This window comes from Myxine glutinosa, chromosome 9 (genome assembly GCF_964187855.1).
Source record: "Myxine glutinosa chromosome 9, kmMyxGlut1.1, whole genome shotgun sequence".
NCBI lineage: Eukaryota > Metazoa > Chordata > Myxini > Myxiniformes > Myxinidae > Myxine > Myxine glutinosa.
This window is the reverse complement of record NC_136269.1, coordinates 7,695,251-7,720,211: the sequence shown is the minus strand read 5'-3', so window position 1 is coordinate 7,720,211 and position 24,961 is coordinate 7,695,251. Positions and strand designations below refer to the sequence as shown.

The following is a 24,961-nucleotide window of genomic DNA, read 5'->3' as shown; positions in this document are numbered from 1 at the left end:
ACGGAAAGCACTACTAGGCTCTATGATGCCCTCACGCAGCAATCGTTTAGTCTCATCAGCAATTAATTGCACGTCAGCGCGTGTGTACCGTCTCAATTTTATGGTCTGCCGCTTACCGTCAGCAGTTAAGCTCAGAAATAGAGCAGTTGGCTCGATAGCCATCTAGGCCAGACCGCAAACAGAAAGGGTGTTCTCACCGACTCCGAATCACATTTCCAACCGTCCATGTCTGCAAAAAATCATGTCCCAGCAGCACATCAGCACATAAATTCGGCATAATCATGAGTTTTACATCGGGATACACAACGTCATTAACTTCCAAGTTAACAATTGGAAGTTATGGGAGGCCCAAATGGGCTTCAATTGGGAGGCCCAAATTAAAAGGTAAAATATCAGAAATTGAAGGCTTTTTATTTTATTTTAAACGATTCATAAAAACATCCGTTAAATAATATCACATGCAAATCATCGAAATCTAAACTATCTTACTATAATTCACCAAATTTCCCACAGTGATCGATACATTACGATAATGATGATCGTGAATCGTGATCGATAATCGTGTTCACAATCGTGATAACCGTGGCGCCGAACCAGGGCTGGACAGACGTAGCTCGCGCTGCTGCATTTGTCTATCAGTGCATCGGCGGCTTTCCCCTCGACGAGCACCGGAAGCACCGTGCTGGAGAGGCTACGAGACAGACCCGGGTCTCCGGAACGAGTGAGCCTCAGTGTTCGTTCCCACGAGGGTAGTATGTCGCATCTTCATCGAGCGACAAACTTTCCTAAAGTGCCCTTTTTCCGAAAGTATGACGCAGCGATTCTTTGGCGGGACAAAGAGCCCGAGCGTGCCAACGATTTCCGCAAAAGTAACACCGCGTTCTCGGCAGGAGATACAGCAGCCGTAGTACTGATACCTTCCTCTTCGGGTGTCTGCAGAGCGGCGAGGGCTCCCGGTGTAGCCACGGCACCCGCAAGGGATCGCTCAGCATTAGGAGGCATCTCAGCGTAAGCCTCAGCGGTTGCTCCTGCTGTTATAAAAGGCTGTCCGTATGCCTCGGAGCGAGTCTGAGCAAGCTGGAGGACTCAAGCCTGATCGTATGCATCTTGGAGCGTCATAGCCGTTTTCTCCAGTGATCTTAGTCGTATCGCAGGTGACGCGAGGCCAGTCACAAAGGCGTCTCGCATCAGATCATCGGCTGTCTCAGCGGCCCTTCGAGCCTCGGTCATGCAGTCTTTCCCGAGTCTTCTCAATTCCTGAAGATAATGTTCGAGAGGCTCAGAGGGATCCTGTGGCCTCGTAGAGAGCATGTGTCTCGCGTACAAAGCACGACGAGGTTTTATGTATGTTTCCCTCAAGGCTTCAACGGCGGTCTCATAAGTCTCACAATGTGAAATGTAGTCGAAAACGGTGTTGGAAACGTAACAGGTGAGCACAGAAAGTTTTTGCACCCCTGTAATCTCCGGAACCGTGGCAATATAATTAGTCATGGCCCGAAGCAAATGTTCCCATTGGCTCACAGCATCCGTCGCCTGAGGGTCCCCGCAGAACTTCTCGATTCTCAGAAGCTTGTCCATTGCTCCGAGTGAAGGAGACTATTTCAATAAAAAATGTAATGATTTCAATTGCAAAACTCCCTTGAGATAATGAGTTTTATTGAAATCGATCTTCCACGTCATCCACAAAACATAATCACATATTAGCAGGCAATCATATTTAAAACCCTATACAAAGCAAGCCATATAAAAGATGCTTTTTTTTTTCTTTCTTTTTTTTTGTATACTGAATCGAGGCTCGTGGAAGAGCTAACATTTATTTCACAAACAAATCAACCAGACAAACAAAATATATAAAAAGAGGGAGCGGAAGACAAGATGGGGAGAGAAGGGGAAGCACACACACAACATTTGAGAGCAGGGAGATGTGTGGGAGGGAGAGGGCTTGGGGGGAGGAGGCGTGGGAAGGGGGGGGGGGGGGGTGGGAGAAGTATAAAACACAAGGACACCAAGGACTTCCAGGACAGAAGTTTGTATTTCAAAAAAGTGGAAATGAAATGCTTCATTTAAACCTACCAGCTCAGATTCGTCACAAAGACACAGCTCCCTCGTGCTCAAGCCATCCTCCTATAGCACATTGCTTATCTCGATGCCAGAGAGGGAACTGCATCGGGTCTTAACCTTCATTTTGCATTACAACCCTTAGCCCTCCAAGTTTGTTTGAGATTCGATCAGTAATGCCCGAATGTATTGTAGTCAAAAATATTCAGACAGACAGACACCAAATTGCATATTTTAGTATGATTTGTGGATTCAATAGAAATCAAGGCTTTTAATGTAATTTGAAAAATATTGCCATTTATTTTATTATATATTTTTTGCCCTGCCCTTGTGCAGCGGGAGCAGGGTTTTGCAATCGTGTGTGTGCGTGTGTGTGCGTGTGTGTGTGTGTGTGTGTGTGTGTGTGTGTGTGTGTGTGTGTGTGTGTGTGTGTGTGTGTGTGTGTGTGCGCGTGTTTGTGTGTGTGTGTGTGTGTGTGTGTGTGTGTGTGTGCGCACGCGCGTTTGCTTGTGTGCGTGCGCACACCGTAACTTTTTTACCATTTGAGCTTTTGCCATCAAATTTTCAACAAAGCTTTATTATGAGAATATGGAGAAGACAAATGAATAATTTTGTCAAAAGGTCAAAGTTCTGCATCACATGAAATCGCCCATTTTCATCCAATTGACCTGAAATTTTAAGAATTTGCATATTGGGTAACTGAATTGGTTCACCAAAGAAAAGCTAGAAGCTGTTTTTTTTTTTTAGGTCAAAGGTCAAGGTTGCATAAAATCAATAATTTTCATCCAATTGACTTGAGATGTGAGCAGCGGTTTGCACGTTAAATTACTTAAGCCTATTGCTTATGAAGTCAAAAGGTCAAGGACACCTGAATCGTCAATTATTTGGATGTTTTTGAGCTGTTTTCGTCATGTTTAGCGTATGGAAGAAAATGTCTGAATACAAAGAGGACGGGCTTTGCATTTTCAGATGTTTCCAGTATATTTATGTGCTGTACTTGTTTTTAAATTGTTAGGTTTCAAATGCTGTAGTTGTTTACATGTACTTATCATTACCTCTCGTATTAAGTGTAGGTGGGGCCGTGATCTATATTGTTTTTGTGATATTGGACAGGGATTCGACATTCGAGCAAGCAGAGCCTGCATTGGTGGTTTCACAGCAAGAACATCCCGATAAGACCAGTGACGCCGACAAGGTCATGGAATCAAACTTGTGTGAGAGGCTATGTAGCTGTGTGATTGTAAAATTTCTGATAAAGACCATATCACTCAAGTTGAATGTTGTGCCTTGTCACGCATGCATACACATGTGAAATGCAGCTCGGGACCTAAAAAACGGCCACTCTTGTCTTGTTAATCGTCTATGCGGAGGGGAATATCGGTTTGCACGTTTCTCCATACCCTTTAACATGTTCAACTGAAACGTGGTACATGGCTTAATTATAAGTTACAGAACAAGTTTGAGTTTCGGGGCGTTTCACCAATTTTTCACGGAGTTATGCCCTTTTTGCTTCGAAAAAGGGACTGATAGGGGACATGCTTCACACTGATCGGCAAAACAATTCTCCCTCCTGTCTTTATTGCTGCTTCAACAGACAAAAGGCAAACCTAAACTCATCAACCTTCTTTTTGAATAATATTCGATATTATCCATTAATTCCACAATGTCTCATATATTTTTTTTCAACGATCTTTCCTTCCTTTATCAGCTTTATTAATCTTTATTTTGATTTGCCTTCTTCTAGTGTCACCTCAAAGCTGCAAACTAGCATGTTCACAACAGGCAGAGACTGCTAACGGAGGGGCCGAGGCCAGTGCGACCCTCCCAGAAAAGGGCACAGCCACAAAGGTTGGCTTGGCTGATGAAGAGAAACTGGAGCAGGCACAGGCGTTGCAGCAGCTACAAGCAGAGCGTGATTTGCAGAAGCGCATATGGGTATCCACGGCCCGTACCAACGTGGCTCCCTTGGGCCGAGATCGTTATTACAGCCGGTACTGGCTTTTCCACAGCCTCCATGGTTTGTTTGTGGAACATTCTGGGGAGTACTTTGAGAAGCAGGAAGTGACAACCGCCTCACCTGGGGCTGCCGCTGACGATGATGGTGATAAAGCTGGAGTTTCTACACTGCCTGATGAAGGTTCTACCACTGGTGGCCAAGATTCTGCAGACTTAGAGGTAAAAAGTCTGTTTTGCTAACATGTATGACATTGAAACACTTTGTCCTGTCTGTACAAATCCGGTGAAAATCCCAGGCAATTACACCTCGTGCCACAGCAACTTTTTTTTTTTGAGAGTTTTTCTGTCCTTCGCTCTTTATTGCAAATGTTTGTCGACCCTGCATCCATTATTCTTTTTTCTTTTCTTTTTTTTTTTCTTTCAGTGATCTAAGGCTTTTTCAGTGCAGGAAGGCTGCAAAGAAAGAGGTAGCAAAGGCGCAGGAGGCATGTAGGAAAATGTTCGGAGAACGCTTGGATTCGGAAGAGGGTCAGAAAGCAGTATTCAGGATTGCAAGGCAGATAGCGAAAGAGAGGTGTGATGTGATGGGGGTGAGTTGCTTGAAGGATGAAGTGGGACAAATCGTTGTCGACCCAGATGGAATTAAAGGAAGATGGAAAAGATATATGGAAATGCTGTTGAATACAGAGAATGAATGGGATGGCAACATAGAGAGTAACCCTGTTTTAGGACCGGCAGAGAAGATAACTGAGAAGGAAGTTGAGGAAGCGATAAAAGCAACGAAGGGTAGAAAAGCGGGAGGGCCGACGGGAGTTGTGGGAGATATGTTGAAGGCAGCAGGAAGTTGGGGTGTGAAGAGAATGACAGAGATCTGTAATCTGGTGGTGAAAGAAGGCCGCATTCCAGTGGATTGGGAACTGAGTACCCTCGTCCCTCTATACAAGGGGAAAGGTGACCCTCTGGAGTGTGGCTCGTACCGAGCGATAAAGTTATTGGAGCATGGAATGAAGGTATTGGAAAGGGTGTTGGAGAGGAGGATAAGGAAGAAAGTGAAGATCGACGAAATGCAGTTTGGATTCATGCCAGGAAGAGGAACGACAGACGCGCTTTTCATTGTGAGGCAGTTGCAGGAGAAGTACATGGAGAAGAGGAAGAAGTTGTTTCTTGGGTTTGTTGATCTGGAGAAAGCATTCGATAGGGTACCACGCAAAGTATTGACATGGGCATTGAGGAAGTTAGGAGTGGAGGAATGGTTGATCAGAGTAGTGATGGCAATGTACAAAAGAGCGCGCACAGCTGTAAGGACGAAGGACGGGAACAGTGGTGAGTTTGAGGTGAAGGTGGGAGTGCATCAGGGGTCGGTACTAAGTCCATTACTATTTGTAGCTGTGATGGAGGTGCTGGCTCAGAACGTAAAGGAGGGTTTACCGTGGGAGTTGTTGTATGCAGATGATCTGGTGTTGATTGCGGAAAGTATGGATGGACTGAAGGAAAAGATGACCACGTGGAAGGAATGTATGGAGACAAAAGGTCTGAAGGTGAATATCGGAAAGACGAAGGTGATGGCAAGTGGTAAAGCATGTGGTGAGGTGGAAAGAACTGGGAAGTGGCCCTGTGCTGTGTGTAGGAAGGGTGTCGGAGTGAACTCCATTCAATGTACAATGTGCGCTGAGTGGGTTCATCAAAAATGTAGTGGTCTGAGAGGGTCATTAACCAGTGTGGCAGCTACATTCAAATGTAAGGTGTGCACAGAGGGAGCTGCAGATGGAGGAAATGTTGAGTTGGATCTTGGAGATGGCGTGAAGCTGGAAGGTGTGAAAACATTTTGCTACCTCGGAGACATGCTGAATGGAGAAGGTGGATCAGACTCGGCAACGGTTGCTCGAGTGAGATGTGCATGGAAGAAGTTTCGGGAACTGGGTGGCGTGCTGATGATGAGGGGAGTGTCGTTGAAGCTGAAGGGAAAGGTGTATGCTGCATGTGTGAGAAGTGTTATGATTTATGGGAGCGAGACATGGGTAATAAACGTAGAGCAGCAACGAAGGTTGGAAAGGGTGGAAATGCGAATGGTTCGGTGGATGTGTGGAGTATCGTTGAGAGAGAGGAAGACAAATGATGAATTGCGAAAGATGATGGGAATAGAGCCTGTGATTGATGCTGTGAAGAGGAACAGGTTGAGATGGTTTGGTCATGTGTTGAGGAAGGATGAAAGTGACTGGTTGAGAAGAGTGATGGAAATGAATGTAGAAGGAAGCAGAGGACGGGGAAGACCGAAAAAGACTTGGCTAAAGATGGTGGAAGAAGAAATGCGGGCAAGGGGGTTAACAAGGAGAGATGCAGAAAATAGGGCAAAATGGAGAAGATTGTCATGGGGACCGCAAGGCTAACCCCCGCTCTAGCAGGGAAAATGGCCTTTAAAATGCATGTTGTTGTTGTTGTTGATCTAAGGCTTATGGTGCGTTAAAGTGGTGCGCGGAACTAACTTACACTCCCTGTCAGGAACGCTGGTCTTACTTTCTGTCTCACTCAAACTACAGCTAGCTTTAATCTCTCTTGCAAACAACTGCAACCTTCACTTACGATTCCACTTCAAAGGAGGAGTCTGTGTTTACTCCAACATCAACACACCTGCTGTACGCCTTGTGGACCTCGAATCTCCAAACTTTGATGTCATTTGGCTTAAGATTTGTCTCCTGGCCATTACTATTTTTCTCTGTTTCACTTACTGCTCTCCCAATTCTACAAACCTTTTAGCTTTCTTTGACTATCTTAATTCCTGCCATGAGGTTATGACATCCGAACACCCTCAAGCAGAATTCCTCTATTTTGGAGCCTTTAATGTACACCAAAGGGAGTGGATGAAATCATCCCACACGGATGTTGGGGGAGTGGAAGCTCTTACATTTTCCATTCTCAATGATTTGGAGCAAACTATCACACACCCTACCCATATATTGCACTTTTTTGCTCCCGTCGTGCTCGTTTGTTTTTCGGTTTTGTTAATAAAAACCCAAACTTTCCCTCTTTCCTGGAGGCATGCCTTAGTGCAGCCTATTTTAAAGAAGGGTGATTGTTCAAACCCCACTCTCACAGGGAAAATGGCCTTAAAATGCCTGTTGTTGTTTTTTATCGTTCAAACCCTTCCCAACTACCGTTCTATTGCTCTGACTTCTACTGTTTCCAAAATCTTTCAATGTCTTCTCAATTCCCATTTCCTCAAGCATCTTGAATCTCAGTCTTCTATCTGACCATCAATATGGCTTTCGCAAGGCAAGATCTACTGGTGATATCCTTTCTTACATTAAGAATGTCTGGGCCTCTTCTCTGAGAGACTTTAGGGAATCCTTTGTTGTCAGCCTTGATATCTCAAAAGCCTTTGACAGAGTTTGGCATCAGGGTCTGATGTCCAAGCTTCCCTCTTTTGGCTTTCCTCCTTCACTCTGCTCTCTCATATTGTGCTTTTTCTCCGACCGCTCTATCTCTGTAATTGTTGATGGTTCAACATCTCCCTCCTTCCCTATCAACAGCGGTGTCCCTCAGGGTTCCGTCCTGTCTCAAACACTCTTCCTTCTTTTTATCAGTGACTTTCTTTCTTCGACGAATAACCAAATGCACTCATATGCTGATGACTCGACATGACATTCCTCCATGCTTTTCCCTCTGCCCCATCTTCCCTTCACTCAATCTACACCTCGTTTCATCACAGCCACCACTTTAAATTCAGATTTGAACAAGATTTCCCAGTGGAGCAAATGTAATCAGGTTGAGCTAAAAAAAAAAATTTTTTATGGATATCACCCCAGAGAAGGCAAACAGCCACTCTCGGTACGGGGTTAGGAGAACGTCAGAAAAATAGAAGGATAAAGCAAAACAAAATAAAAAGAAATAAAAAAATGACAAGAAAACATCCAAGACTGGAAGTAGCAGAGGTCGGGTAAAATGCAATTAAACCTCAAAGATGTCGGGTATGAATTGACATTCCTCTTAAAGCTGAGTAAATCGTAGGATAATGGGAAGCATGTTACAGGTAGTGAATTCCAGAGCGAGACAGCACTAGGATAAAAAATATCTGCATAGCCTTTTGTTCTGCACTTTGGATCAGCTATGGTGTATGGTTGAGCGGAGATGGCAAACCGAGTCTTACGTCCAAACACTCGTATGGGAGAAACCAAGTTAGAAAGTCATTTTCTCGTAAGTAATTATTTTCTCGTAAGTAAAAAGTAATTATTCACCTTTGGGAGATAGAGCCAAAAACGATACAAAGCAGAATATCTCAAAAAGTTGTGGACGGATGATTTTGATTAAATGTGATTCTGTGTTGTGATTTTCTGGTCTGCTCGAGGATACAAAACGTCACCTGGTGGACGTATGCTCTCTATTGAGTGCCGTTTTCTAGTTATAACTATGTATGCAATCAACATTGGGGGGAGAATGAAATATGTAACTTTTTTGTTTGTTTTCACTCTGGGTACATGCCATGCCCTCGGACAAGGGGGTGGTGCCTTGAGGTCACAGAGGTCAAAACAGAATATATATTTAACTCTAACTTTGATATTGGGTCATTCCTGATATAACTTTTTGCCATCTTTCAACTTTGCTTCAAGTGGGAAGGGAGCGTGGGGATTTGCGTTTACCTGCCATTAACTTTGCTCGAGTTAATTTTTTTTAGACCCCGAGAGTATATCACAGGTCGTTGACCGTGAGAGCATGTCACAGAACCTTTTCTTCATCTCCAGCCTTCGTTGAAAGGTTTTTGTTCATTGCAGTGTTTTTGTAAGATAAACACCTGCACACCTTGGGTGCCTTTGGCCTTCAGGGTACAATGCTGAAATTGTAGGCCACTGACTGTTGGAGAGTGCAGGTGTTTTTTTTTTTGTTTTTTTTTTTTAAGGTACTGACAGTTTGGTTGTTGATAATGGAGGTTTTTGTTTTCTACAGTTCTGCAATGCATCTTTGCTCTTTGGCTAAGAGGTAAATACCTGATGCCTTTTGACATAAATGCAGACTTTCTTTGATAATACCTGTGTGTTTAGTGGAAAAGAACTGACAATATGTTTGATGTTGGTGATATGTTGTACCATCCTGCAGGTGAAGCAAGGTAGAGACACAAGTCAATCTCAGAGCGTTGTAGATATGGACAGTACCTGGAGTGTGTTCCACTCCCCTGAGCAGCTTGACGAGCTCCTCGCAACGCTGAATCCACGGGGGCTCCGTGAGGGGGCCTTGCGTGAGGCACTGCTGCAAGATCTGGATCGAGTTCGGGCCAAACTAAAGCCCGAACGGTTGCGCAATCTAATTAGTAATGGTACGGGTGATACCATCTTATTAGTTGTTTTACCAAACACGTGCAGTTGTTGGTTGTTGAATCTATTGTGGGTGGTCCATTGAAATTCACCTGTTGGTCCATTGACATGTTCTCGTAAGCTTCAGGGTTTTTGCTTTTACAGAGCAGTCACCGAAATGCAGAACAACGGCACCAGGGGAGGACTTGGCGGAGGGGGTTCTCGAGCAGACGTTGCGAGAATATTTACTCTCTCTGGAAGAAAGAATCTGGAAGGGCTCAGTTGGCCGAATCAAGGTCAGTTTATGAACATTAGTGCTGCGACGTGGCTCTCACCACCTTAAGTACACTCTGCTCATGTAGTTTGGAGTGCAATCAAAGAAATTCACCAGAAATATTTTCTCATAAATAATGCTTCTTCATAGGAATGTCTCATTATATCCATTGCTTTGGTGTCTCTGTATATGTCTATAACAGCTCGACAATGTGCAGTTGTACTAAACAAAGTTTGTTTGTGGAATTGCATCTTATGAAGTATTAACCTTTTGGCCTGATCTGCAACCACGACAGACGAGCAGGAACAAAACAAATAAACAAATGGCTACAATCCCATGTGTGTATCATCACTGTATTTTAAAGTCACAGAAAGCGAAAAATTGAAGTTTTGAAGATGCACTTTTACAACTCTGAACTTCATAAGTGTTTACAAAGGCATAACCAGGTCTGCATTTTTGCTTTTTATATCAAAAGCTGTTTATTACACTGAAATTTACGCACAACTTGGGCCATGCTGCTCTTAAAATTGTTACTGCCGGTGACGAGTAAACTTGATCGGTAACGCACTAAAATACACAATTTGATGTCTGCCTGTCTGACTGAAAATCTATTTTTGACCGTGATACATTCGGTCGTTACTAATCCAATCGCAACCAAACTTGACAAGGGGGCCGAAGAGACCCGACAGATGTTGTAGTGACTTAACCCCGCCCTTTCATCCCTCTCCAATGGGGACTTGCGTGCCGTTTTCCGAGGCCGCTTTGAATCACAAAAAGAACGAGATGGTATTCATGGAATACTTACCCCATGCAGTCAACTTGGTGCGAGCCAACTCTTCTGTTTCTGAAGGGTTATTTCTTTGATCCAATACTGATGACGTCATTAAAAAAAAATTCTCCACCAATTTATCCCGAGGTGACGCTCAATAAATTTCATCTTGATCGGATGAAGTTTTCTACTTGTCAAATTATGATGTCATAATGCAGGCACCTATGACATCATCATTAACATGTTATTCCCCATAGAGAGTTATTTACAATGAGCCATGTCTCAATTTTTTCTATGCAGTGCTTTTGGAGATATAGAGGTGCAATGTGTTTTGGTTTTTCTTTTTTCTTTTTCAAGATGGCGCCACCTTTGACATCATAATTATCGTTGAAAAATTAGACAGGTGGAGTTGCACCTATGGTGAAAATTTCCTGTCAAAGGGACCAACGGTTGCAGAGAAAATCATATTTATTCTGTGTGGACAAACAAACGGACAAACGCACAAACGGACTCGAATGCATTGCCCTCTCTTCTGGCGAGGGTAAAAATAGGACAGCAGGTCCTGAAGCTCACCTGGATCAGGAGCAAAAGTCACTCAAACCCCCCAAAGACTCCCTCAGACCCTGATATTTTTTTGTTGGTGGGAGAAGTATAAAACACAAGGACACCAAGGACTTCCAGGACAGAAGCTGTTATTTCAAAAAAGTGGATTTGGGGTGATATTAACAGGGGTAGAAAAGATCAAGGTTTTGGATGGGGGAAGATAAGAGATGGTGGTGAACAGCGGTTTTAAAGACCTGGAGGGTGGAGTGGGATTGAAGAGAGTGAGGGAGTTTGTTCCAGAGGCGGGAGAAAATAGGAATGTGAAGGTGAGCAGAGAGTCTTGATTTTGGCAGTTTAACCATAAGAGGGTTGCAGGCAGATCTTGTGCGACCTGTAGGAATATTTGGGGGACAGAGCCCAAAGAGAGCTGGGGGGGGCAAGGCCAGAGAGGAGTCGGAAGAAGACGGAAAGACCACCAACCTGCCTGCGGTGAGTGAGTGAAAGGCCCTTGGAGTTAGCTTCATCGCGGGAGATTCCAATGATTCTGAACGCTTTGGTTTCAACAGCGTGAAGACGAGCTAGGTGTGAGGCAGGAGCACCAGCCCAGAGGGGAGAGCAGTATTCCATTGAGCTGTGGATGAAAGCCTTGTATGTGGTGAGGAGCTCAGGTGTGCCAAGGACGGACTTCGCACGATGGAGGATGCCCAGTCGGCGACTGGCTTTAGAGGCCAGATTTGAAATGTGGTTTTCCCAGGAAAGATCATGGCAGATAGTGAGACCCAAAAGCTTGAGTGACAGAACTTCTTGGAGAGGATTATTCAGAAAGTGGATGGGAGGGTTGTCCAGTCAGTCTTTTCGGAGAGACATCGTAAGAGTGTGAGATTTGTCAGGATTGAAAGACATGTTCCACTTGTTTGCCCAGTCTGTGATTTTGTCCAGGTCTGCAGAGAGTGAGGAGGCTGCAGACTGCCAATCTGAGGGATGAGGAATGGAGCAACAGAGAGTTGAGTCATCAGCAAAGAGATAGAGAGGATTTTCAAGAGAGTCAGAGAGATCATTGATGAAGACCAGAAAAAGCACAGGGCCCAGAACACTGCCTTGGGGAACTCCAGCCGAACAGGAAGAGGAGATGAGAGAAACCCATTCAGGCCACACGTTGACTACGACTAGAGAGGAAGTCCGCCAGCCATGCGCTGAGATTTCCATGGATACCAAAGGAGGAGAGTTTGGTGAGCAGAGCGGGGTGCCAGACCGTATCGAAGGCATGTGATATGTCAAGGGAGACAGCTCTAATTTCCTGTTTCACATTGAGGACCTCCATCCATTGTTGAGAAAGCAGAAGCAGCATGTCCAGAGTAGAGTGACCAGGTCTGAAACCAAATTGATGATCAGAGATCAAGCCATTGGAGAAGAGGAAAGATTTCATATCCGAAGCAATGATGGATTCCATGACTTTGCTGATAATTGGGAGACGGCTGATTGGTCTGTAGTTGCTCGGATCTGTTTTTGCACATTTTTTGTGCATAGCGGTGATGTTGGCTGATTTCCAAGCAGATGGCAGATGACCTTGAGCAAAAGAGAGGGTGAAGAGAACAGAGAGAGGGAGTGAAAGAGCGGAAGAACAGGATTTTAGGACCCGTGGGCTGATGCCGTCAGGTCCAGTTGCAGAATCAGAGTCGAGGGTTGACAGAAACTTTTCCACCTTGTCAGGAGGAAAGGACACAGAGTCCAGGAGCAGCTGGGTACGGTGGGTACAGAGAGGGATGGGTTTGGGACACAAGATTTAGAGGCAAACACAGAGTTGAGGCATTCAGCTTTTTCACGTGCGGAGTCAGCCGTGTAGCCGTTTGAGGTGAGGGAGGGGATGAAGGGGGAACAAACACCAGAAACAGATTGGACCAGACGCCACCAGGATTTGGAAGAGGGAGACAGATAAAAGAGTTCGGTCTTCAGAATGGAGAGATATTGTTTCCTGGCTCTCCTGAGGGTGGACACACACTTGTTTCGGGCTTTGTGAAAGGAAATGAGATTTACTTCCGTTGGATTTGCTTTCCAGGAGACGAAAGCAAGTTGTTTCTGGGCAACAGCTTCACCACGAGATTCCGTGTACCATGGACGGGAGGAAGGGTATGACAACTGAAGACAAGATGGGATAAATCTGTGCATGAGAGAGAGCAATTTACTTTGGAAGAATTCCCAGGATGAGTTGATGTCCACTTTAACAAGCACATGATCAGATGAGCCGATTGGAGCAGAAGAAGAGCAGCAGACATTTTCAGGGAAGTTAGTCATAACCAAGTCCAGAAGAGAAGATGCTCCGTTGACTGAGATCCGGGTCAGGAAATTGACAGATTGTGTCAGTCCCAGTGAATCGCAGAAGTCCTTTGCTGACGAGCCATGGCTGGTGAGAGAGGTACCCACACCCAGCCCACTGGCATGGTGACAATTGAAATCACCACATATGAGGAAGAGAGATCTGGGATGGGTAGATCGAAGTTGGTCCATATTATCAGATAGCGAGATGTACAGGGTGTCTCAAAGTAGATTGAACCCATTAACATGATAATAATTTATTACTCAGACAAGAAACTCCAATAAAGATTACATTTCCTGGAAGCTGATATGATCGCAATAAAAAAACTGAAGATTTGAGGTCTCTAGCTCAAAGGATACATTTATTAGAGCACATGTTCCAAATGACCGCCTTTGCGCCTTAGACACACTTGAAGCCGACGAGCGAAGTTGTCAATCACCCTGACACACTCTTCCTTCCTGATGGCACGAATCTTCTGGGTGATGGCCACTTTCAGTTCAGAAATGGATTGAGGACGATTCTCATACACGTGGTCCTTCAAGAACCCCAAGAGATAAAAATCTGGGGGGTTCAGATCGGGTGAATGCGGAGACCACTCGGGTTCGCGGCGCCTGCTGATCAGCCGATCAGGGAATTGGTGGTCCAGCCACTCCATCGTGATGTTGGCTGTATGTGGAGTTGCCCCATCTTGTTGGAACCATTGCACATCTCGATTCACGCCACGATGTCTCCCACGTCCCCTCCAGAACTTGTTGAGCACCACAATGTAACGCTCCTTTGTGACAGTGACCACCTCCTCGTCTGCGTCTTCAAACCAAAACGGCCCGATTATGCCATGTTTTGAGATGGCCACCCAGGCCGTGCATTTCACAGAGTGCAAGGGCCTCTGAAGCACCTCGTCTGGGGCTTGTGTGCCCCAGAACACATTGTTCTTGCTATTGACATGCCCACAGAGCAAGAAGTGTGCTTCGTCGCTGAACCAAACATCATCAAGAAAGTCAGGAGCCTCTTCGATCTTGTACTCGAACCACCGGCACATCACAACACGTTTTGCCTTTTTTTTTTTTTTTTTTTTTTTTTGTATACAAGATCGAGGCTCGTGAAAGAGCTAACATTAATCACACAAAAAGACAAACCGACACACAAAACACAAAAAACAAGGGGAGCGGTAGACAAGATGGGGAGAGAGGGGGAAGGACACAAAAGAGAGGGGGAAGGACACAAACACAACATTTGAGAGCAGGGACATCGGGAGGACTTGGGGGGAGGTGGGAGAGGATTAAACCATATGAACACTGCAAGGACTCTGGGGTGAATTACCGGGGGTAGAAAAGATCAAGGTTTTCGATGGGGGAAGATAAGAGATGGTGGTGAACAGCTGTTTTAAAGACCTGGAGGGAGGAGTGGGATTGAAGGGAGTGGGGGAGTTTGTTCCAGAGGCGGGAAAAAAGGGGAATGAAAGAGTGAAGGTGAGCAGAGAGCCTAGACTTTGGCAGTTTAACCAGAAGAGGGTTGCAGGCAGATCTTGTGCGACCTGAAGGAATATTGGGGGGACAGAGCACAGAGAGAGCTGGGGGAGCAAGGCCAGAGAGGAGTCGGTAGAAGACAGAAAGACCACCAACCTGCCTGCGGTGAGTGAGTGAAAGGCCCTCGGCGTTGACTACATCGCAGGAGATTCCAATGATTCTGAAAGCTTTGGCCTCAACAGCGTGAAGCCGAGCAAGGTGTGAGGCAGGAGCACCAGCCCAGAGGGGGGAACAGTATTCCATTGAGCTGCGGATGAAAGCCTTGTATGTGGTGAGGAGCTCAGGTGTGCCAAGGAAGGACTTCGCACGACGGAGGATGCCCAGTCGGCGACTGGCTTTGGAGGCCAGCTTGGAAATGTGGTTTTCCCAAGAAAGATCATGGCAGATAGTGAGACCCAAAAGCTTGAGCGACAGAACTTCTTGGAGAGGATTGTTGAGAAAGTAGATGGGAGGGTTGTCCAGTCGGTCCTTTCGGAGAGACATTGTAAGAGTGTGAGATTTGTCAGGATTGAAAGACATGTTCCACTTGTTTGACCAGTCTGTGATTTTGTCCAGGTCTGCAGAGAGTGAGGAGGCTGCAGACTGCCGATCTGAGGGATGAGGAATGGAGCGACAGAGAGTAGAGTCGTCAGCAAAGAGATAGAGAGGATTTTCAAGAGAGTCAGAGAGATCATTGATGAAGACCAGAAAAAGCACAGGGCCCAGAACACTACCTTGGGGAACTCCAGCCTGAACAGGAAGAGGAGATGAGAGAAACCCATTCAGGGCCACACGTTGACTACGACCAGAGAGGAAGTCCGCCAGCCATGCGTGGAGATTTCCATGGATACCAAAGGAGGAGAGTTTGGAGAGCAGAGCAGGGTGCCAGACCGTATCGAAGGCACGTGAAATGTCAAGGGAGACAGCTCTAATTTCCTGTTTGGCGTTGAGGACCTCCATCCATTGTTGAGAAAGCAGAAGCAGCATGTCCAGAGTAGAGTGACCAGGTCTGAAACCAAATTGATGATCGGAGATCAAGCCATTGGAGAAGAGGAAAGATTTAATATCTGAAGCAATGATGGATTCCATGACTTTGCTGATAATTGGGAGAAGGCTGATTGGTCTGTAGTTGCTGGGATCTGTTTTTGCACCTTTTTTGTGCAAAGCGGTGATGTTGGCTGATTTCCAAGCAGATGGCAGATGACCTTGAGCAAAAGAGAGGGTGAAGAGAACAGAAAGAGGGAGTGAAAGTGCAGAAGAACATGATTTTAGGACCCGTGGGCTGCCGCCGTCAGGACCAGTTGCAGAATCAGAGTCGAGGGTTGCGAGAAACTTTTCCACCTTGTCAGGAGGAAAGGACACAGAGTCCAGGAGCAGCTGGGTACGACTGGGTACGGTGGGTACAGAGAGGGATGGGTTTGGGACACAAGATTTAGAGGCAAACACAGAGTTGAGGCATTCAGCTTTTTCACGTGCGGAGTCAGCCGTTAAGCCGTTTGAGGTGAGGGAGGGGATGGAGGGGGAACAAACACCAGAAACAGATTTGACCAGACGCCACCAGGATTTGGAAGAGGGAGACAGATAAGAGAGTTCGGTCTTGAGAATGGTGAGATATTGTTTCCTGGCTCTCCTGAGGGTGGACACACACTTGTTTCGGGCTTTGTGAAAGGAAATGAGATTTCCTTCCATTGGATTTGCTTTCCAGGAGACGAAAGCAAGTTGTTTCAGGGCAACAGCCTCACCACAAGATTCCGTGTACCATGGACGGGAGGAAGGGTATGACAACTGAAGACGAGATGGTATAAATCTGTGCATGAGAGAGAGCAATTTACTTTGAAAGAATTCCCAGGATGAGTTGATGTCAGAGGCGGTAGAGATGGGAGACCAGTCCAGATGATTGATGGCTGCTTGAAGACCATGCCAGTTGGCCTGAGTGAAATGTCAGACTCGTCGACGCTGAGGAGGCTCTCTGAGAATGGTCAGAGAGATGTCCACTTTGACAAGCACATGATCAGATGAGCCGATTGGAGCAGAAGAAGAGCAGCAGACATTTTCAGGGAAGTTTGTCATAACCAAATCCAGAAGAGAAGATGCTCCGTTGACTGAGATCCGGGTCGGGAAATTGACAGATTGTGTCAGTCCCAGTGAGTCGCAGAAGTCCTTTGCTGAAGAGCCATGGCTGGTGAGAGAGGTACCCACACCCAGCCAACTGGCATGGTGACAACTGAAATCACCACATATGAGGAAGAGAGAGTTGGGATGGGTAGATAGAAGTTGGTCCATATTATCAGACAGTGAGATGTAGATGGAGTCATCGCTGATTGTTTGACGGTACAACACACATATGAACAAAAGGTGGGAGCGAAGGGGAAGCCGTAGCCAAAGTTTGTCAGCCATGTCAGCTGGTGTGAGTTTATGCTTGATCTGGATCTTGTATGGGTACAGCTGAAGATCCTTGATCAAGATTATTTGCACTGACGCACGTGAAAGACCCAGCTCTTGGTTACGTCTTCGGATGGACTTTTTCAGGCTCCTTCCGACAGAATGTCTCACCGCGTTCACATTGTCTGGAGATCTTGCAGTCAGCTTACTGCCAGAACTGGGTGTTTCTGCCTTCTTGTTGAGGTTGTTTACTGATCCAGTGGCTTGAAATTTGTGTGCCCAACGATAAATTGGGTTTTTCTGGGGATAGTTGTTGAAGTTGAACTTCCTGTGAAATTTTGCTTGCACCGTTTTGAATGATTTCGTCTCCAAATAAGTAGTGACGCAAAATATTTTTTCCTCCTTTGTCCAAGGCATTTTGATTGATAATTATTAGTTGTTATGGTCTCCTCTCTTCAAATCTGAAAAAAAAGAACGAGAACATTAATATTGGCAGAATTATTAGCAGTGACATGGGTTCCATGTATTAGACACCCTATAGATGGAGTCATCACTGTTTGGTGGACGGTACAACACACATATGAACAAAAGGTGGGAGCGAAGGGGAAGCCGTAGCCAAAGGTAATCCTGGGGGTGAGGTGGAGAGAGGGCAGTGCAGGGCGAGTGAGGCGAGTTTTTTAAAATAAAGATAGCAACCCCACCTCCAGGACGAGGCTCAGGTCTATCATACCGGAGGAGGGAGTAACCTGGGAGAGATACCAAGGAATCAGAGACATCATGAAGGAGGAAAGTTTCTGTTAAGCAGATCACATCTGGTTTGTCAGAAGCAACCTGTATGGAGAGATCAGTCAAGTTTGAGCGAAGGCCCCGGATGTTTGAAGTCCATACCGTTAATGAAGAGGAAGGGGGAGCATCGGATACAGAACAGGGGGGGGAGGGGTAGGGTAAGATGTGGAAGAGGAGGAAGTGGTAGGGAGAGCTGTTGAAGGTGTGTCGGAGATTTCAGAATAGCTTGGAGAAAGGGAAGAATGTGGCGGACAAAAGGTTTGATGGTGATTGGGTGAGGCACAGTGAGGTGTTATTTGAGGAGGGGGAAGAGCGAGGCAGAAGGTTGTGGGAGATGAAGGTGAAAGTTGGAAGGGGTAAGAAGCGGTGAGGACGCTTTGAGGAGGAAGGGTGAGAGGGGAGTCTAGGAGGGGAGGAGCGAGGGAGAGTCTTGGAGGGGAGGGGTTTGGGGGGAGTTTAGGAGGGAAGGGGCAAGGGGGGAGATTTGAAAGGGTTGGGTGATGGGGAAGATTTGGAGGGGAGGCGCAAGGGGGAAGATTTGAAAGAGATGGGTGATGGGGAAGATTTGGAGGGTAGCGGTGATGGGGAAGTTTTGGAGGGGAGGGGTGATGGGGAAGTTTTGGAGGGAAGGGGTGATGGGGAAGATTTGGAGGGGAGGGGCAAGGGGGAAGATTTGAAAGGGATGGGTGATGGGGAAGATTTGGAGGGGAGGGGCAAGGGGGATTATTTGAAAGAGATGGGTGATGGGGAAGATTGGGAGGGGCAAGGGGGAAGATTTGGAGGGGAGGGGCAAGGGGGTAGATTTGGAGGGGAGGGTGATGGGGAAGTTTTGGAGGGGAGGGGTGATGGGGAAGTTTTGGAGGGAAGGGGTGATGGGGAAGATTTGGAGGGGAGGGGTGAGATTGGATTTTAGAAAGTGTACGATTAATGGGAAACGAACATTTATTGCAAAATGTGTTTCTTGTGACCTTCGAGTCAAAAATACGTTTGAGGACGCTGGAGGAGGGGTGGAGTGCAGGAGAGTTTTGGGAATGTAGAAAAGAGGAACTGTAAGAGATGGAATTTTTTTTGGGAATGAATAGATTTGGTGAGCAAGTCGAAAGCATCCTTTTATCGAAGAAGAAGAAGAAAAAGGTGTTATAATATACGACAGAATACAGTTCTTCAGGGGAAAGTTTAAACATTTTTAAATTGAGCAGTGAAAACTATCTGGGGAAATGGAAAATGGAAATGGGGGTGAAACACGTGATCGTAAAACGAACGAACAAATAAGAACAACGAATAAACGAATAAGAACAGAGAAGGAAATATTTTTTCTTGGTTTTTTTTTTTGAGTTGAGATTTTAAACAAGGAAGTATGGGGTGAAAGACTGGGACAAAAACAGAGAACGAAAGTAATTGCAGCGCCATCGACGGACCGCTGAGAGAAAAACAAAGCCTCAAGGTCGGACACGGTAGCCTACGAGGCCTCGAAATACGCGACACGAATTAACCGCCGATTTTGTATACATGTATGAAAAATTAACCGAGAATCTTACAAAAGACACACTGTAGGTACACACACCGAAAGATAGATACAGTTTTGACAAAAACACAATTGTGAAAACTTACTTAACTTCAAAAGCGTGAGCGCATGGACAGCTTCGAAAAGACGTGACCTCCAATCTTGCGCCATTGGTATGAAGGTATATAATGTGTAATGGTATGTATATGTATAATGGTATGAAGATAAACCGATTAGTTTGATTCAGAGTCCAAGAGGTCAAAGGTCAGAGGTCCAGTGAGGTTTAAAATTCTGTAATTGTGCTAACTTGTGATCCAGTGATGGGATTTTTATTTTTATTTTTATTTTTTGTAGACAAGATTGACGCTCGCGTAAGAGCTAACATTGATCACAAAAAGACAAACTGACATAAAACATATGATAAAGGGAGCTCGAGACAAGATGGGGAGAGAGGGGAAAGCACACGAGTACAACATTTGAGAGCAGGGACATCGGGAGATCTGTGGGAGTGAGAGGGCTTGGGGGGAGGAGGAAGGGGGCAGGGGGTGGGAGAGGTAAAAAAAAAAAAACATGGACACTGCTGGGACTTCCAGGAAAGAAGTCGGTATTTCGGCGAATAGAGAGGAAAAATCCGCGAATGGTGAGGCAAATCCCACGAATGTCGACGATAATCCACAAAGGTTTTATAAACACCGTATGTGAAGCTAACGGCTGTTGAAAAAATATTTTTACACTCCTGAAAAACCGCGAATTCGCGAAACACGGCTGCGAATAGAAAAAAAAAACCCCGTGAATTCGCGGGACACTTTTCCACAAATAGAGAAACAGGTCGCATTTTATCACACGCAAATACGCAGAACCACGAATAGCTGGGTCCAACAGTACATATTATGATTCAAAGTGGAATTGATTGAATTTGGCATCGAAGGTCAGAGGTCATGCCAGGTAAAAATGTGATACTTGCGAACAGTTGAAGGGATTTTAATCAAACTTGGTACAAGTATGTGTAATGATGTGGGCGGAGGAATATCGTTTGACGTCGCGACGTCGAAGAGTGACGTTCTAGTTTGGTGAAACTTTGTATCTGCAATCAACATTGGGAGACACATGAAATATGTAACGATTTTTTATTATTATTTGACCCTGGATTCATGTCCCAGACAGTGGGGGACTTAGAGTCACAGAGATCAAAACAGAAAAAAACCGCAAAATTTGATATTGGGTCATTCCTCGTGGAGCCTTTTGCCATCTTTCAACTTTGCGTTAGGTGGGAAGCGTTGGGGATTGACAATGGCATGCCATCAACTTCGCTCTGGTTTCTGTTGTTACATCGAATCGATACCTTGCGTTGCCCCCTGTCACACCAGCCAATTTATGCTCCTTTGATTTGCCCAATGTGGACATCGACTGATGGAAGGCTAGGTAAAGATATAACTCGGACTGTAGTAATCCAGGCACTATGTGCTCGTTTTCTGTACCTCCTATTGCTATGGCCCTTTCTCATATTACTGCCAAATCTCAAAATGCTGGAAGTAGACACCACACTTACAAATGAACTACATCTGGTCTCGATATTAGATATTACATGTCGGCCTTGGTGGTTACAAATTATTTTGTCCCGGTTGCTCTTACGTGCCAGGTGGTCGACCGACAGACTTGGCGGACAGCTTTGAAGAATGGTGGGTACGACCCACAGTGCGCAGAGCTCCATTGGGGTGTGTCCAATCAACACAAACTGACATGGAACCTTTCGGGAGAAAAAGTCAAAGTCTATGGTGAAGGACAATCGCCCTCTTCTGACAGGTAGCGCGAAAGGCTCTTTGATGCTTGTCATGATTCTTGATTATACTTTTCATGTACTTACCTGTAGATTACTTGGCAAACATGAAAGGCAATGTTTGTACTTTTACATAAATAACAATTTAAACTCCCCCTCGCCACTCCCCTCCAAATATTCCCCCCACCCTCACCCCTCCCATCCTAAACGCCCCCTTGCCCCTCCTCTCCAAATCTCCCCCCTTTCCCTCCCCTTCAAATCCCCCCTCCTCCCCTTCAAATCCCCCTCTCCCCTCCCCTTCAAATCTCTCCTCACCCCTCCCCTTCAAATCTCCCCTCACCCCTCTCCTTCAAATCCCCCTCACTCCTCCCCTTCAAATCTCTCCCCCTCACCCCTCCCCTTCAAAACTGTCCCTCACCCCTCCCCTTCAAAACTGCCCCTCACCCCTCCCCTTCAAAACTGCTCCTCACCCCTCCCCTTCAAAACCTCCCCCTCCTCCACCCCTCCCATTCTAATCTCCCTCCCTCCTCCCCCCTACCATGTTTCCAATTCTCCCCTCTCCTCCTCAAAGCTGCCTCCTCCCCACTTCCTCTCCCTTCCATCTCATACCTCCACCTTCTCCAACCTTCTACTTTGCTCTGCCCCTCCTCAAACAATGCCTCATTGTGCCTCATCCCACCACCATCAAACCTTTTGTCCTCCTCATCCTTCCCTTTCTCCTAGCTCTTCTGCAATCTCTGACGCACCATCAACAACTCTCCCTACCTCCCCCTCTCCTCCCTCATCTTACCCTACCCCTCCCCTCTCCTGTCCTGTTCCCGATGCTCCCTCTTCCTTAACGGAATGGACCTCAAACATCCAGGGTCTTCGTTCAAACCCGATTGATCTCTCCATACAGGTTGCTTCTGACAAACCAGACGTAATCTGCTGAACAGAGACTTTCCTCCTTCAAGATGTCTCTGATTCCTTAATATCTATTCCTGGTTACTCCCTCCTCCGGTATGATAGACCTGAGCCTCGTCCTGGTGGTGGGGTTGCTATCTTTATCAAAAACCCTCTTCCTCTCTTCCTCACTCTCCTTGCACTTCCCTCTCTCCACCACACCCTGGAGTACCACTGGCTACGGCTTCCCCTTCGCTCCCACCTTTTGTTCATATGTGTTCTGTACCGTCCACCAAAGAGTGATGACTCCATTTACATGTCGCTGTCTGACAACATGGACCAACTTCTATGCACTCATCCCAACTCTCTCTTCCTCATATGTGGCGACTTAAACTGTCATGGTGCCAGCTGGCTGGGTGTGGGTTCCTCTCTCACCAGCCATGGCACTTCAGCAAAGGACCAACTGGGACTGACACAATCTGTCAATTTCTCTACCGCGATCTCAGTCAATGGTACATCTTCTCTTCTCAACTTGGTTATGACAAACTTCCCTGCAAATGTCTGCTGTTCTTCATCTGCTCCAATCGGTTCTTCTGATCATTTCCTTGTTTAAGTGGACATCTCTCTGGCCATCCTCATAGAGCCACCTCAGCGCCGACGAGTCTGGCATTTCATTCAGGCTGCCTGGCATGGTCTTCAAGCAGCCATCAATCATCTGGACTGGTCTCCCATCACCACTGCCTCTGACATCAACTCATCCTGGGAATTCTTCCAAAGTAAACTGCTCTCTCTCATGCACAGATTTATCCCATCTCGTCTTCAGTTGTCATACCCTTCCTCCTGTCCATGGTACACTGAATCTTGTGGTGAGGCAGTTGCCCTGAAACAACATGCCTTCACCTCTTGGAAGGCAAATCCAACTGAAGGCAATCTCAGTTCCTTCCACCAAGCTCGGAACAAGTGTGTGTCTACCCTCAGGAGTGCCAGGAAACACTATCTCTCCACTCTCAAGACTGAACTCGCAAACCTGGCTCCCTCCTCCAAGTCGTGCTGGCATCTGGTCAAATCTGTTTCTGGTGTTTGTTCCCCCTCCATCCCCTCCCTTACCTCAAATGGCTACACAGTTGTCGAGGTTGTCAAACCGTCAGAGTTGAGTCAGAGTGTCACATCAGAGTCAAGGTTGGCAAACCTCGACTCTGATTCTGCAACTGGACCAGACGGCATCAGTCCACGGGTCGTAAAATGCTGCTCTGCCACTCTATCTCACCCTCTCTGTTCTCTTCCCCTTCTCTTTTCCTCAAGGTGATCTGCCATCTGCTTCGAAATCAGCCAACATTACCGCTTTACACAAAAAAGGTGCAAAAACAGATCCTTGCAACTGAAAACCAATCGGCCTACTCCCAATAATCAGCAATGTCATGGAATCCATCATCACTTCTGATATCAAATCCTTCCTCTTCTCCAATGACATGATCCGATCATCAATTTGGATTCAAACCAAGTCATTCTACTCTGGACATGTTGCTTCTGCTGTCTCTAACAATGGATGGAGGTCCTTAATCCCAAACAGGAAATCAGAGCTGTCTCCCTTGACATATCTCATGCCTTCGATATGGTCTGGCAACCTTCCCTACTCACCAAACTCTCCTCCTATGGTATCCATGTAAACCTCCACGCATGGCTTGCAGACTTCCTCTGGCCGCAGTCAACGTGTGGCCCTGAATGGAGTTCTCTCGTCTCCCCTTCCTTTTCAGGCTGGAGTTTCTCAAGGCAGTGTTCTGGGCCCTGTGCTTTTTCTGGTCTTCATCAATGATCTCTCCGACTCTTTGGAAAATCCTCTCTATCTCTTTGCTGATGACTCCACTCTCTGACGCTCCATATCCCAACCCTCAGATCGGCAGTCTGCAGCCTCTTCACTCTCTGCAGACCTGGACAATATCACAAACTGGTCAAACAATTGGAACATGTCTTTCAATCCTGACAAATCTCACACTCTCACTTTGTCTCTCCGAAAAGACCGTCTGGAAAACCCTCCCATCTACTTTCTCAACAATCCTCTCCAAGAAGTTCTTTCACTCAAGCTTTTGGGTCTCACTATCTGCCATGATCTTTCCTTGGAAAACCACATTTCCAAGCTGGCCTCCAAAGCGAGTCGCCGTCTGGGCATCCTCCGTCGTGCAAAGTCCTTTCTGGGCACTTCTGAGCTCCTCACCACGTGCAAGGTTTTCATCCACAGCTCAATGGAATACTGCTCTCCCCTCTGGGCTGGTGCTCCTGCCTCACACCTAGCTCAGCTTCACGCGGTTCAAACCAAAGCATTCGGAAGCATTGGAATCTCCCGCGATAAAGCTGATTCTGAGGGCCTTTCTCTCTCTCTCGCTGCAGGCAGGTTGGTGGTCGCACAAGATCTGCCAGCAACCCTCTTCTGGTGAAACTGTCAAAATCTAGGCTCTCTGCTCACCTTCACTCTTTTATTCCTCTTTTCTCCCGCCTCTGGAATAAACTCCCACACTCTCTTCAATCCCTCTCCTCCCTCCAGGTCTTTAAAACAGCTGTTCACCACCATCTCTTATCTTCCCCCAACCAAAACCTTGATCTTTTCTACCCCCGTTAATTCACCCTTGATCTGCCTCTTTCAATCCCCAACTTCACGACTGAAATTCCTGGTCGTGTTAATTTGCTTTATACCGTGCACCCCAACCGCCACCGCCCACCCCCCTCCCCTTCCACAGATCTACCGACGTCCCCGTTCTCTACTATTGTTGTGCTGGTGTGCTTCCCTCTCTCTCCCCCTCTTGTTTCCCGCTCCCTTTGTATGTTTTATGTGTCTGTGCATGTTTTCATGTTCAATGTGTTCGCTTTTACATGAGCCTACATTCTGTATACAAAAAAAACAACCCATGAAATGTGGAGGTAAGGGACATTGTTT

At 46.2% G+C, this 24,961-nt stretch overlaps 1 protein-coding gene across 4 annotated transcripts in view; it reads left to right on the top strand.

The window, feature by feature from the left end:
- BAZ1A (bromodomain adjacent to zinc finger domain 1A) overlaps positions 1-24,961 on the top strand; it is a 233,782-nt gene that overhangs the window by 166,281 nt on the left and 42,540 nt on the right. For all 4 annotated transcript variants that reach the window (XM_078784087.1, XM_078784085.1, XM_078784086.1 and 1 more), the window contains 5 exons: positions 3,172-3,272; positions 3,803-4,233; positions 9,103-9,319; positions 9,462-9,592; positions 21,013-21,176. In XM_078784087.1, the coding sequence (XP_078640213.1) occupies positions 3,172-3,272; positions 3,803-4,233; positions 9,103-9,319; positions 9,462-9,592; positions 21,013-21,176 (1,044 nt within the window). The remainder of the gene's footprint in view (positions 1-3,171; positions 3,273-3,802; positions 4,234-9,102; positions 9,320-9,461; positions 9,593-21,012; positions 21,177-24,961) is intronic.